Here is a 12,956-nt window from a genome sequence, read left to right as displayed (position 1 = left end):
CTCGTCGATATTCCGGGGCGCAATGGCAAGTGGACGAATCTTCCCCAGGGGATCTTCGCATATCCATATCAGGGGCTCCGGATATTCCTATTGACTTGACCATTAAACTTAAACGTGTATATCGATTTCTCTATTGTCCTGATTGAGATGATAGAGATTCTCTTATGGTGACAATCGCTCTATCTTCCACTCGCTGGAATTTGCTAGTCTTGTGAAACGAATCCTAGCAAAACCAAGAGCAAACTTATCAACCATCAACTGTAAGAAACTTCTAACCTGTCGTGAAGGCGAGACTCTCGACCCTGCCAGAATTCTATGGCACGCGGAGCCAATCTAAATCCACCCCAGTGCTCCGGCCTTGGAATCGCTAAGCTCCTGCCAGCACTCCTCGCTTAGCATATCAAAATTGAAATTGGTGCTAACCTGTCCGCATACTTTGCGACCAGCTGCTCATAAGACTCGTCCAGAATGTGCCTCCCGGAAATCACAGCGCTCTAAACCATGAAGAACTTTGCGTTAAGTTGCCAGGAAGATCGAATAAGAGTTTTCACCTGTGAGCTTACGAGTGCTCCAATTTGACTTTCTCTTGGTCGGCTGTGAAAATAGTCATCGGATTCTTCTCGGGACACGGGCGACACGTCGCCCTCCACACGGACCTGCAGAAGCTCGACGTTACAAGAGATTAAAAATTGGCAAAACAGACCTGGCGATGAAGCCTGTCCCAAAAAAACACGAGCGACGCATTAGGATTGGAGTTGAGTTCGTTTGCTTTGCGACTGTCGTAGTTCGTGTACCTGTATATGCGAAGGAAAGAAAAGATTTGATAAGTACAAGAGGGTGTTGTATAAACAACTTACCAAACAAACCCTCGAGCATCGTAGCCTTTCAACAAAACCATCCGAGCAGAGCTGGGAGAAATAAACAATCAAAGACAAAGACAAAGAGAGAACGAAAAAATTCATACGGTCGTCCTTCAGCATCGGCGGTTGCTAGTGTCATGGCATTTGGCTCTGGCAATCCCGCAGCCACGGCATCTTCAAACCACTCTTTGAACTGCAATCCAAATACTCGTCATTGTTAATAAGATTGGAGTCACAGCAGAGATTTTCTCAAGCTTTCTACCTGCTGTATGGGATCTGAGTTCACTTGATTCTCGAGCAGAACGGATCCAACATAGTTCTCTCTCAGAGCCGCAACATCTACGTGGGGTGTCCTCCCGATTCGCACGCATTGAGAAGTTCCAGGATATGGCGGCAGCTTCAAGTTAAACTTATTCACCACTGCAGGAGGAACAAATCTTCCACCTAGAAAATGATGAGGACCTTTAAACATTTTGGCACAAAGCTTTGGAGCCGTGAGAGAAACCTGGACAGTCCACAGATAAGTATTGAATCTAAATGAAAGGAAACTTCGCACCAGCATATCTGGATTCAAGCCTAGTCCATTAACATCGCCCTCTTCAACGTGCCAGCCCGATGGAACATCGACCGATACTACATTTGGCGTGCGCGTCAAAAGCTGTACAAGCTTGTCGAAAGGAGGTCTTGGAACTCCTGGAAATGCAAGACTACTTAAACCCGCAAACAGAGAGGGAACGCATTCTTGCCTTTGAATGAAAATCCGAACATCGCATCCACGACAATATCGTAACCGGAGCTTAACTCCGAGGGAAGATCCTCATGCGACAGGAACGGCACAGACAAGCTTTCAAGCTACAGAAAAACACAGTGAGGGATTAGAACTCCGAGAGATAAAAGCTTGAATCCTACTTGAGTTACGAGGCCGTGGTAAAGAGGCTTGTCAGTTCTCTTGGGATAAACAATGCTTGGTTTGTAGCCAAAATGTTGGAGATGGCGAGCGGCCACCAGTCCGTCACCACCGTTGTTTCCAGGACCACACAGCAGTAAAACACGAGCGTGATCGAGAGAAGAATAAACCTGCAACGAAAAAATTAGAATCACATAAATGTAGTTTTGGTTTCATACCTCAGCTATGGCCGAAGCAACACTCAATCCAGCAAGTTCCTGAGAAGAACAAAGAGAAAAAAAGGAACTTAAGAAGAAGAGAGAAGAAGAAAGAGAGGTTACCATTAGCTGGTCGACACTGAATCCAAGCGGCCCCATGAGATGCTCGTCAATTCCGATCGCCGATGATTGCGAGAGATAGGAAATCGAGTCGGGGTCGTGCAAATGCTGCACGCTCACTGCCGCCATTTCTTCGCGCGTCGTCGAGCAAGAACGTCGGGGAATCGAGCGCTCTCCAATCCAGCTGATTCTACCGCTGCTGCGATTCTTTTGATCCCAAAACCTCACTGCCCTAGCGCGAGAAGCTCCCCGATTCCAGCAGCTCGCGAATTTCCAGCAATGCCTCGCACTGAAGAGTGCAGGCAGCTGCAACAGAGAAATCGCCCCAGCGCTCTTAGCAATCAAATCTGGGGGAAGAGAAAGACGTCACCGCCATAGCGCACTCAAATAATGCCGCGCCGGAAGCAAGAGCCCTAAGATTCTGGTATATTCTCCTTCGTTCTTCTTAAGTTGCTGGCCAGGAGAACATAAGCAACCCCATTCCTGGGATTCAATCCCAGCGCGCGATCCGCCGCGACATCGCTGCCACCGCAATCGATCCTCTGCAGCGTTGCCCATGCCACATCATCGGGAAGAAATGGCATGGTGTTAACGAGCTCCTCGGCGTCGGCAATCCTTCCCACTCTCGCCAGGACGTCGATCATTGCCCAATAGTGCTCCTGCGATGGATCAAGCCAGTGATCCGATCTCATCGATCGGAACAGCGCGCCCGCGGCCTCCAGCATTCCGGTGTGGCTGTGCGCGAGCAGCGCCGCCACGAAAGAGACCTCGTCCGGATCCTCGCCCTCGCAGTGCATCGATCGCAGCAGCTCGACTACCTCTCTGCCGCGCTCGTATCGCGCGCACGCCGCGATCATCGTGTTCCAGGAGCCCCGATCGAGATTCCACTCGGGGATCGACGCGAAGAGGGCCCTCGACTCGCGCAAATGCCCGCACTGCGCAAAGGCTGTGATCATCGCCGCTGCTGCCACGGCGTCGTGGCTGGGCATCCGCTGATAGATCTCTTCCGCGCGGCGCCCATTGTCGGCGTGATCCCCAAATGCCTTGATCATCGTGGTCCACGCCGCGAGATCCCTCTCGGGCATCGATTCAAACACCGTTTTCGCGCGATCGGGATCCCCGGCGCGCGCGAGCGCCGTGATCATCGATCCCCACGCAATCGCGTCCCTCTGCGGCATCGCCTCGAAGACCCTGAGGGCGCAGTCCAGATCGCCCGCCTGCGCGCTGGAATCCAGCAGCGCCGTCCAGGAGATCACATTCCTCCCGCCCAGCTCCTGGAAAAATTCCCAAGAACACAGCAACCTCGCCACCGCCGTACAAAGTACCGGGCTCTCGCCACCAGCAACGCGGCCGTACAGGCCCCTGGCGCTCGCAACATCGCCGTTGGATGCGTAGGCGTGGATCAACGGCGAGCACGATGCCACGCTGTGGGCGGGCATTCTCTCCAACACCATGCGCGCTTGATCCATTTGCCCGGCGAGGGCATACGCACTGACCATAGCATTCCAAGCGATTAGATCCCTTTCGAGCATCTCATCAAATACTTCTCTCGCGCAGTCGATCTGCCCACTGGCGGCGATCATGCTTGTGGACATCGCTAGAGTTCTTCCAGGCGCTCGATTAAAAGCGTCCAGCGCAGTTTCCAAATCACCACTCCCGGCAAATGCCGTCACCATGACAGCCCAAGACGCCGAGTTTCTCCCCGGAGCTTCGTCGAAGAGCTTCTTGGCGTCGGCAACTTCTCGGCTTCTGGCGTACGCTGTGATTAATGAGTTCCTGGCATGTATATCTGGCTGTGGTGTCGATTGAAAGAGCTGCCTAGCAGAATCCAGATCCCCACACCGGGTATACATTGAGATGAGGAGGCTTGCGAGGAGTGGCGTCTTCTCGAGATCGATCCGGCGCGCGCGAGCGTGGATCTGCTTCCCTTGCTCGAGGTTTGAGCACGATCGCAGCAGCTGGGAAAGCTTCTCTCGCTCGAGCCAGGCGCGGGACGGGCGGTCTACAAGCCGCATCAGCGCTGACGTGGGGGCTGCGTCGCTTTTAAACTTTCTCTGGCAGTTCCCATGGTATCGATCGATCAATCCGGTTTTATACCCCCATTTCTCCAACGTTCCATGCGACAATTCGCCTCTCCATCGAGCATTGGACAAGTTTTCATTCCGTATCTTATGGTTTACTGCCTCATGGCGTGATCACCATTTTATTGCTACCATGATTTTCCTTTCAAATTCCACTTAGAGCTTAAGTTGAAAAATGCCTTTCTTTTCATATGGTTATATTATATCTGGATTAACAAGCAATACCAAATCATAACAAAAGACATAATTACTTAGCTTTGACTTTAATGACTTCTATTCTTATAAGAAAATCCAGTCAAATAAACTCCAGTTAATTTCATTCTCTCAAGGGTCTTTTCCGTCACAAAAGGATTTAAAAATTTGTAGAATGGACATCATAATCAAATGGAAATATTGGGTGCATGTTGGAAGTAAATGAAAACCCACTTTTTTTAGTAATTGAGATTGGTTGAGTGTATAAGTGAAAACTAAGAGTGAGGGTTTTATAAGTTATATGCATATACATACTGTCGGTTGGACTATTTCTCGAACAAACAGGCTCGTTCTTGGCTCAATAAAGCTTTTCATAACTTGTCAAAAATGGCCAATAGATCCAAAATTTAATAAGTAATAAAACTCCAGCTTTCATCTTAATTTAACAAATATTCAATAAAAATAATTGAAGGCATATTATTGGGCTTCACACCGCATAGTGTACCTTGTGGTTTGCTGATTATTATTAATTCTATCATAACCTTTGATGGTACCCTTAACGAGGTAGTGGAAGTAAAGCCGAGCCACAGTGTAAGCATAATGCATGTCCAGAAACATACTTGATTTGCATGCAAGCAGCTGATGGCAAAGTTTGACAATAAACTGATGGTATCTCAAGTTTAACTGCGTCAGGGAGTTGCATTGCTAAATGTAAGTTCTTATAGGAAAGACATTGAGACGTACCCTTGATGAAAGGTAATATCTTTTGCAAGGTAAATTGAAAGGTTCTAACTAACATTCACAAACAAAAACCACCAATGCACCTCAGAGCAACTTATATATAGTTATAGTTCATGAACTTTTGCTCACTGTATGATCATTTCAAGCAAGTTTACAACCAAGATCTGTAATTAAAATTGTTAAACCATAGTTATTGAGACAAATTCCATTCTGAAAAAATGGTGAGGATCTTTTAGAAAAAAAAGTTTTATACTTGAGTTTTCTTTTCAAGAACTATAGCTAAAGTTTGTCCATCTCGTAGGACAGTCCCATGAGGATCTTTGTAGCCAAAATGGTGGAGATGGGCAATCTGTCACCACCATTGACACAGCAGCAGAACACAACTGTGATTGAGCAAAGAATAACGTCATACATACAATCTGGTTTTCGTATCATACCTATGGCCGACGCAACGCAAAGAAAACGAGTAAGAAATCTGTACCATTATCTGGTTAAATGCGGCACGGTGACCATTTCTTTTTTGCGGCGAGTAAGAACGTCGCGATATACCGCTCACCAATCCAGAATCATTTCAGGGATCGAGGTGGAGGGCCCTCAACTCGCACAAATGCCCGCACTGGGCAAATGTTGAGATTATGTGGTTGTGCATCCTCTGATAGTATAGATTCCAGCGTAGTCCAACGCCGCGCGAGATCCCTCTCTGGCATCAATTCAAAGGTCGATTTCATGCGATATTTGAGGGCGCAGTGAAGGTCCCGCACTGCGGCGGAAATTACGTCACAGGGCCAGCGTGGCACTTTTGCCAGTGACGTCATTGCTGACGCGCCGGGCCGCTTCCATGAAAAAGGGGGGCGGGGGGGCGGCGCTCCTGCGTGTATGTGTCCCCCAGGGACGCGTGGTCTTCATCAAAGTTTGATCCTGGAGCTCGCGGGGAGCCCACATTCGCTACAATCCACAGCGTCGCTTTATGCCATCAAAAAAGCTTTTCCTAGCGGCTGGCGGTGTGGAAATTGATCGAAGCCAGCAAAAGAATAGATTGATTACAACCATCTCTCCATCGTTCCGTGCGTGTCCAGAGCTTTTCAAGGAGAATTCGCGTCTCCATCGCGCGGAAAGTCTCAAAGAATACAACGCTGCATTAGGCGGTGTGGGCAAACACGTCGGACACGCCAACCGAAAAGAAGGAACGCCCCTTGCTTTCATTCCGTACCTCATCGTGGTTTGACTTCCCCGTGATCCCCGGGTCCGTACTCGCGTGCTCACCATCGCGTTTGTCTCCTCGAGAGTTGCTACATTAATAACCTTGTCATTGTTGGGATTTGCCGCTGGTGCAAGCAAGCAAGCAAGCCTAGAAAGCACACAAAAATAGTTTCGATCGGACAAAGACCCGGCGTTGGACCCGGCTCATGCCGCCGTTTTCCAGCAAAGTCAGTCAGTCAGTTCACACACAGTCGTTCAGTCAACCTTTCAAAGTCAAACCAGCCCGATTATTTTTTATTGGCTTACACGCGAGCTCTTTTAATCTTGTTTGTGTACGTAGTGAGCTGTTCCTCAATCACAAGTGTAAAAGCCTTTTTGTATTTTACGAATTTATCCGAAGTTTCGTGGCTTGGCTCGAAGAGAATTTACACGTCGCTAGACACATACACAAGCAAATCCGATCTCAAACAGGCACAGTAAAACACGAAAAGAAAGGTTGCATTGCCAAGTCTTTTCCGAAACTTCGTGTGGGCGATTGATTTTCTGATCGGGATGGGTAGTTAACACAGATCTGCGCTTTCTCTTTTTAACACCTTTTACCCTCCACTCAAGATCCAAAAGCTATGCTTGCTTGACAACATATAAACTAAAAAGAAAGTTTTGTTATCCTGAATCAAATATGTACAAAATAGTGTTGATGTTACCGTCGTTGAAATTGTCAAGCTCTTGTTTCAAAATATCCCCCAAGAAGAAGAGAAAAAGAGGGACTCTAGAAGCTCACCATGTCCTCCAGAAGTCCCTTGTCGATCATTGGCGAGCTCGCCGCCACGAGGCCCGAGGATAGGATTGATCCAGATCCAGCGGCGGCGGCAGAGGGATCCAGCATTCCAAATTGGTGGTGTTGGTGGTGGCTCATGAGGAGCGGATTCGCAATGCTGCTGCTAGCGTTGACACCGGTGGCACCGGTGGCGGTGGCGGCGCCGCCAAAGCTGGCGGAGGGGTGATTGTACAAGAGCCTGGAAACGCAACTCATGTACTGGGACTCGGCGCTGCCGCTCCGGATGGCCGCGGGGCTGTGGTGCGTGTGAACGCCCTCGTACGTGGTGATCACCAGGCTGGAATCTTTGGAGGATCTCTCCACCCTCTTCTTGACGTGGCACTTGGTGTACGTGCACCGGTAGTAGCTCCTGAAAGAACAATACCAGCCGATATTAGCATCTTTTTGGATTCTCTCCATGATCCTCTCTCCCTCCCTCCGTTTTTGCCGTCGAATCGTTCCAAGGATTGATCATGGAGACTGGAGCAGAGTCCCATGCTCGTCTCGATTTCACCGTCGATCGTGGAGGTGGTCAATCCAATGGCCCCAATTCAACGCATTCCTCGCCTCTCTCTCTCTCTCTCTCCTCTCACAATGGAGGCCTGCCGTACGCACCTTGGGTATGGGCTGTTCTTGACGGCCTTTTGTCCGTACTTCCTCCACCGGTAGCCATCGTCCATGATCTCCTTGTCGCTCTTGGTTTGTATGGCATACCTGGGCTGGTGGCTTCTCTTCTTCCCTTTTCTCCTGGGATTGGTGGCCCTGGAGAATGAATGCAACGAAACAAATCGATCAGTGTGATCGGAGGAGAAGAAAACTCTGTCGATCGAACCGATCGATCGAGAGAGAAACTTACTGCTGCTGCTGCTGCTGCGGCTGCGGCTGCTGCCTGGCCGAGTCGTAATGATCCAATGATGCCCCGCCGTCGCTGGCTCTTCTCTTGGGCGCCACTCCTCCATGGAGCGCTTCCATGGGCTCGTCGCTGGAGGAGGAGGATATCGAGGAATTCGGGGTGCCCGGGTGGATCGCTCCCCTGCCCGATCCAAGCAACGATCCAGTGGCGGTGCTCGAGTGATCGCGCATGAGGAATTCCGAGAGGGAATCGAGGACCACTTTGCTGCTGCTGGTGCTCGGGGAGGGATCATTGCTCGCCGACGAGTAGTTGAAGCCGAATCGCGGCATCTGCTGGAAATCGCTGCCGCCCAGCTCGAATCCAGTGCCGCTGGGATCGTCGAGGAGCTCCAGCTCCTTGCGCAGGGCCTGGAGCTCCGGCGAGGAGCTGTAGCTGCTGGCGAGGGCGGGCTGGCCAGGCAGCAGAAATTGCGAGGAGCTGGAGGAAGAGGTGGAAGCGCCCGAGAAAGCTTCCGCGCCGTGAAAGACCATGGAGGGGACAGGCAGGGTCCCAATCGTGCCAGTGCAAGCCGGCGATGGCCCTGCCGGATTGAAGAAGCAATCGTCCTCTTGGAGCTCCTCGCCATGGCCATCGGCGTCGGGCTTGGCCAAGAGCCTCAGGAATCCATCCAAGTCGTCCAGCCCTCCCGGATGAACCACCTCCATGTCTGAGCTCTGCGAGATCTCGGTGGAAGAGAAAGAAAATCCCCAAATTGGGCTGCTAGGAACTGGCTGTAAGATATCACCTTTGGAGAAATGAATGCGCAAAGGCGATCGATCGATCGAAGCGAAAGAAGGCCCGGGGGTTTTATGGAGCCTAAAGGAGAAGAAAGATCCAAATTTGCGGCCCAGCCCAGTCCCTATCAATCGAAAGCGAGTAGAGGCGCGATGGATCGAGCGGGGACGCGGAGAGGATTAGAGTAAACTCGCGCTAGAAGAGAAAGAAGAGAGACGATCCATGTCTGAAAGAGCGCTCGCGCCCACAACGGGAGCTGACCGACCGACACACACGAAAGAAAATAAAAAGCTAGAGGTGATGGTGGAAGGAATCGAACCGGACACCCGGACAAACAGTGCCTTTATACTTTAATTTTTCCTGCGCTGCGTTCGCTCGGCTACGCGTGGCGGCCAAGGCTTAATGAGTTCAACTTATTTAATTTGATCTCTATAATTTGTTTAGAGAGGTCAAGGTCAACGCATTTGAATCTTTGTGCATCGGAGTCGAGATGATTAATATTTGCCCCCTAATAATTAGAAATACATGAAAACCTAATGTACAGATCTCTTTCTCTCTCCTTTGACATTTGCTACCACGTTTTTGATTCGGTCAAACGGGTCGAAGATCGCGGGCAAGCGTTGGTTCCGTTGATTTCTTTCAAAGATTTGGAGTGTTGAGCACTCCATTTCAATGGTTTCTTTGTTTGGAAAATCGCGGGGTCAAACAGCTGGAATAGTTCGTCGTGTTTTCTTGGTCCCACACGCAAAGGCAAATGCAAATGCTGCAAATGCCGGGCCATGGCACATGGTTTTCGCAATTCCTTCTTTTGTTTTTCTCCTTGTTCTTGGTGGTTTTCCTCCTCCTTTTTTTTAATTTGTTCATATCTAAAGTGGGGGAAAACACAAATAAGGCCTCCATGTGGTGCCACATTCCCTGCGTTGAATGGATCCAAAAGATTCCTTGTCCAGTCCACGAAGAACAATAGTTGTAAGGAGGGAGGTATTTAGATCAGATGTGGATCCGAGTGTGAGAAAACAAGTAAACATCAACATTGGCATTCAATGTATGATGTTGTGACCAACGCAACACTCCAAACCAAAAGACCCCCATTCTCACAAGAAAAAAAAAGAATTCTCTGATCCATCTAGACGTGCCGTGTTCCAGTTATGATGTTTGGGAGGGCTTTGCGAAGTGTAAATTTTGGAATGGGACTATAGTTTACTTGCTCCTCGGTGAACAAAAAGAAATATAGAAGTGGCGTCGCGATCCCAACCGAAACAACTGCGACACGTGGTGGCATCTCCGGCATACGCGGCACCGAGTTGACCAGATGCTCGATGACGTAATTTCGCGGTGTTTTTAAGTGTTTGACTTTTGGGGGACTTAAAGTCATCGCTCAAAAGGACCTGATCCTCTAAATCCTTCCATTGCATGCCTTTTCTTGTCTTCGTTGTTTCTTTCTCTGGGATGATAATCCCAAAGAATAGGTTCAAGCTTGCTCATAAATTATTGCATTATTTGCAGGCATTGTCTTTTACAATAGAGTTCCCAAATTCTCACAAACTGGGCTGGCCGTGGTTTTTTTGTCGCTAGACAAGTTTGCACGGACAAATGAGTTGCTTAGAATAGCATAGGAGGGCAGCCTAAGCTGGACATTTTGCATTTTGGTTCTTTGTGCCTAAAGTCAATTATATGATTGTTTCTTCAATATTATTTCCTAAAATTATTATAATATTATTTAAAATAATTTTAAATCCAATAATAAAACAAAGAGCTTATTAGCTTTAATGTAGTTATTTATTATTAAGCCTTAAAAAATTTCAATTTTTTGGAGAATAATGCTTTTTTTATATGGCATACTACTAATCTCACCATAATTTCTCCATATCTTTTCAATAGATTTTCTTTTTTATTTTACTAAATTAAAGTTATTGTCTTTGGGTTTTGTTTCAATCATGGTTTCTAACAACTATTTTGGTGGTTTAATGGGAGTTTCAAATTTTTGGGGTAGTTTATATTTGCCCAGAAGAAACTCCATTTCACATAGCTTATCATCATCACCATTTTATCTTTTGAAGGGGAGGATAATGCAAGGTTTGTAAATATATATATATATATATATATATTGAAATTATAGTATTATAACATAAGGACCATTTAATTAAGACCGAATTTGGTCTATCCATTATTGTATATAAGTAGGGGTCTAAACCTCAATTAATATACCTATTCCCATATCCCGAACACTCACATTATATAATTATATAATTATAATTCTTGAGGTTAAAAGTAAACTATTTATTTTCAAGAAATAATTATTTTGTAATTACAAATCAACTTTGTAGTGCTAGTGGAAAACTCTTGTTGGAGTGAACAAATGTCTAATGGAGTAGTTTTTTATCCTAAAAATATAATTTTAAAACAAAATAGCAACTTTATATCTTTTTTCTGATTTGTTAATAGTGTCCACAATTATTTATTAAGGTGCATTATACTATTCAGTAGCCAAAGCCAAATCATAAATTAATCATACGATCACATGGGATACATAAATGATAAAAAACCTTTATTTTTTCAAAATATACTTATAAAAATATAAAATTTACCCTTTAATATTCTAAGTAAAGGATAACCACAATCTCTATCACTATATCACTATTAATTATATTCACAGATATATTTATAAAAGCATTATTACAAACTTTGCAAGGATAATAAATTTGTCTTCATTGGCACTAAAAACGTTTATCAAATCTAAAATAATATCTGGAATTAACTAAAAAAAAGATCAACTATTATATAACAAGTAATTAAATAATCTTTTGAGTGTACTCACTTTTTTTTGTCTACTTTAATGCAAGGAATTCATTGAATAAATGTATAGATAGACACCTTACTTTTTAATACAACTTAATTTTATCATTTGGCTAAGGTGCATATGTGAGCTAAAGAATGCTCTAAATAGTTGAATCACATAGATGTGCTAAACTTAAATTAGCCAATATTTTAGGAAAACTTTAGTGTGGAGGCTTTTCTTTTATTTTTTGTTCTTATAACAATCAAATAGTCTTCAAATTTATTTAGATCTTTTGAAAATAAAAATTTATTTATTTATAAATTTTTAATAATAATAACTACTAAAATTTTGCTACCCAACTACCATAAAATAACCTTTGTACACACTCTCAACTCAACAAATTTGCTCAACTGTAACTAGTATCTTATAGGCTAAATTAAAAATACATATGTGAATTTTCCTACCTAGGTAAAAATTCAAAGCATCATTGAAATCTTAAAATAACATTAACGCTTTGTTTTCAGAAGCAATCCTCTCCAACTTGAGGATTCAATCTCCACCAAAATATTAATCATGGGGACTTGTAAAATTTGTAGTATCATAAGCATTTTCACTGAAGGATGGCCTAATGTAAGTTCAACCATTCTATTGTACTTTATACCTTAAAAATGAGAGCCAATCTAGCTCGAAAATGTAAAACCTAATTCTCTAGATTAAGCAAGCACCAATGGCAAGCTAAGAGAGGGTTGAAAATCTCTTTGAGCTCATCAATTAGACTTGAAGAATCTCACTCATATAAAATGAGTTTTTGTGAGGATTATTCGAGGCTACTGAGACAATATTGACCTCTAAACTAACAAGCTATAAGCAACAAATGAAGTACATATTACATTTGAAAAAATACAGATATTAATATTTTGAGAATATAAAAAATATATAAAGAATAATCCGGAAAATGAGATAAATTGAAGTTGAGTGAAAATGGCTTGAGGTCCAAAATCTTGAGTTTCAAGTCCATCTAGAACATCTGGGCTGAGTGTATATCCCCATCGTGTCAAAAGATGCATCACCACCTCATTCTTGCCAAGATCCTTGCAGATGGTGGCTTTAACTGTGTGCCTCCACTCTTTTCCTAGCATTCAGAGGAAGACGAAGTATCTCAAAATCCGGGCCAGGATCCCATGAATCAATAGGATATGGAGAAATGTTCAAGCCCCCCACAATAACAATCCTCCTGCCTTGTTTTTAGACTTTCACTTCATTGTCTTATCCCTCCAGAGAAAACTTTAGTGACCATAAAGTTGTGGATGCACCCGCTGGCTGAGATCCAGAGGAACCTCGACCAGGAATAGTGCTTAGCCATCTTGGTGCCTGGTATCAGTGTCCCAGTCCTTCACCATACCTTTCCAAAACTCACAGACACGACCTCCCATCC

General features: G+C 45.4%; 3 protein-coding genes across 4 annotated transcripts; all 3 read right to left on the bottom strand.

Annotated features, from left to right (window-relative positions):
- Positions 1-82: 82 nt before the first annotated feature.
- LOC9661210 (pyridoxine/pyridoxamine 5'-phosphate oxidase 1, chloroplastic) lies at positions 83-2,501 on the bottom strand. 2 transcript variants are annotated; one of them, XM_024662606.1, is made up of 14 exons: positions 2,455-2,501; positions 2,088-2,390; positions 1,986-2,024; positions 1,770-1,937; positions 1,607-1,712; positions 1,417-1,553; positions 1,123-1,365; positions 965-1,053; positions 858-908; positions 704-794; positions 552-656; positions 424-494; positions 277-375; positions 83-223 (listed from the first exon to the last, which is right to left on the bottom strand). In XM_024662606.1, the coding sequence occupies exons 1-14, from the start codon at positions 2,458-2,460 to the stop codon at positions 163-165; spliced, it is 1,569 nt and encodes a 522-aa protein (XP_024518374.1). In that variant the 5' UTR covers positions 2,461-2,501; the 3' UTR covers positions 83-162. The 2 variants fall into 2 exon arrangements, with proteins under 2 accessions (XP_024518374.1, XP_024518375.1); XM_024662607.1 differs by having other exon boundaries at positions 436-494.
- On the bottom strand, positions 2,498-4,099 carry LOC9661209 (pentatricopeptide repeat-containing protein At4g02750). Its single transcript, XM_024662633.1, has one exon. The coding sequence runs from the start codon at positions 4,097-4,099 to the stop codon at positions 2,498-2,500; it is 1,602 nt and encodes a 533-aa protein (XP_024518401.1).
- Positions 4,100-6,940: 2,841 nt separating this feature from the next.
- On the bottom strand, positions 6,941-9,036 carry LOC9661208 (probable WRKY transcription factor 23). Its single transcript, XM_002988751.2, has 3 exons — positions 7,972-9,036; positions 7,731-7,877; positions 6,941-7,485 (listed from the first exon to the last, which is right to left on the bottom strand). Exons 1-3 carry the CDS (start codon positions 8,670-8,672, stop codon positions 7,068-7,070), a joined length of 1,266 nt encoding a protein of 421 aa, XP_002988797.2. The 5' UTR covers positions 8,673-9,036; the 3' UTR covers positions 6,941-7,067.
- Between the last annotated feature and the right edge of the window lie 3,920 nt (positions 9,037-12,956).

The sequence above is a fragment of the Selaginella moellendorffii genome, unplaced genomic scaffold, assembly GCF_000143415.4.
Source record: "Selaginella moellendorffii unplaced genomic scaffold, v1.0 SELMOscaffold_91, whole genome shotgun sequence".
Classification (NCBI taxonomy): domain Eukaryota; kingdom Viridiplantae; phylum Streptophyta; class Lycopodiopsida; order Selaginellales; family Selaginellaceae; genus Selaginella; species Selaginella moellendorffii.
The sequence above is the reverse complement of the archived record's forward strand: the minus strand, read 5'-3'. Positions and strand labels throughout refer to the sequence as shown.

Excerpts from the sequence above, each read along its gene's own strand:
- LOC9661209 (XM_024662633.1), bottom strand. The coding sequence starts at position 4,099 with ATGCGGCTTGTAGACCGCCCGTCCCGCGCCTGGCTCGAGCGAGAGAAG.
- LOC9661208 (XM_002988751.2), bottom strand. The coding sequence starts at position 8,672 with ATGGAGGTGGTTCATCCGGGAGGGCTGGACGACTTGGATGGATTCCTG. Across the intron at positions 7,878-7,971 it reads CCGCAGCAGCAGCAGCAGCA|GGCCACCAATCCCAGGAGAA; the intron begins GTAAGTTTCTCT and ends TTCATTCTCCAG. Across the intron at positions 7,486-7,730 it reads AAGAACAGCCCATACCCAAG|GAGCTACTACCGGTGCACGT; the intron begins GTGCGTACGGCA and ends TTGTTCTTTCAG.
- LOC9661210 (XM_024662606.1), bottom strand. Across the intron at positions 1,938-1,985 it reads TTGCTTCGGCCATAGCTGAG|GTTTATTCTTCTCTCGATCA; the intron begins GTATGAAACCAA and ends TTTTCGTTGCAG. Across the intron at positions 909-964 it reads GCCGATGCTGAAGGACGACC|CTCTGCTCGGATGGTTTTGT; the intron begins GTATGAATTTTT and ends TATTTCTCCCAG.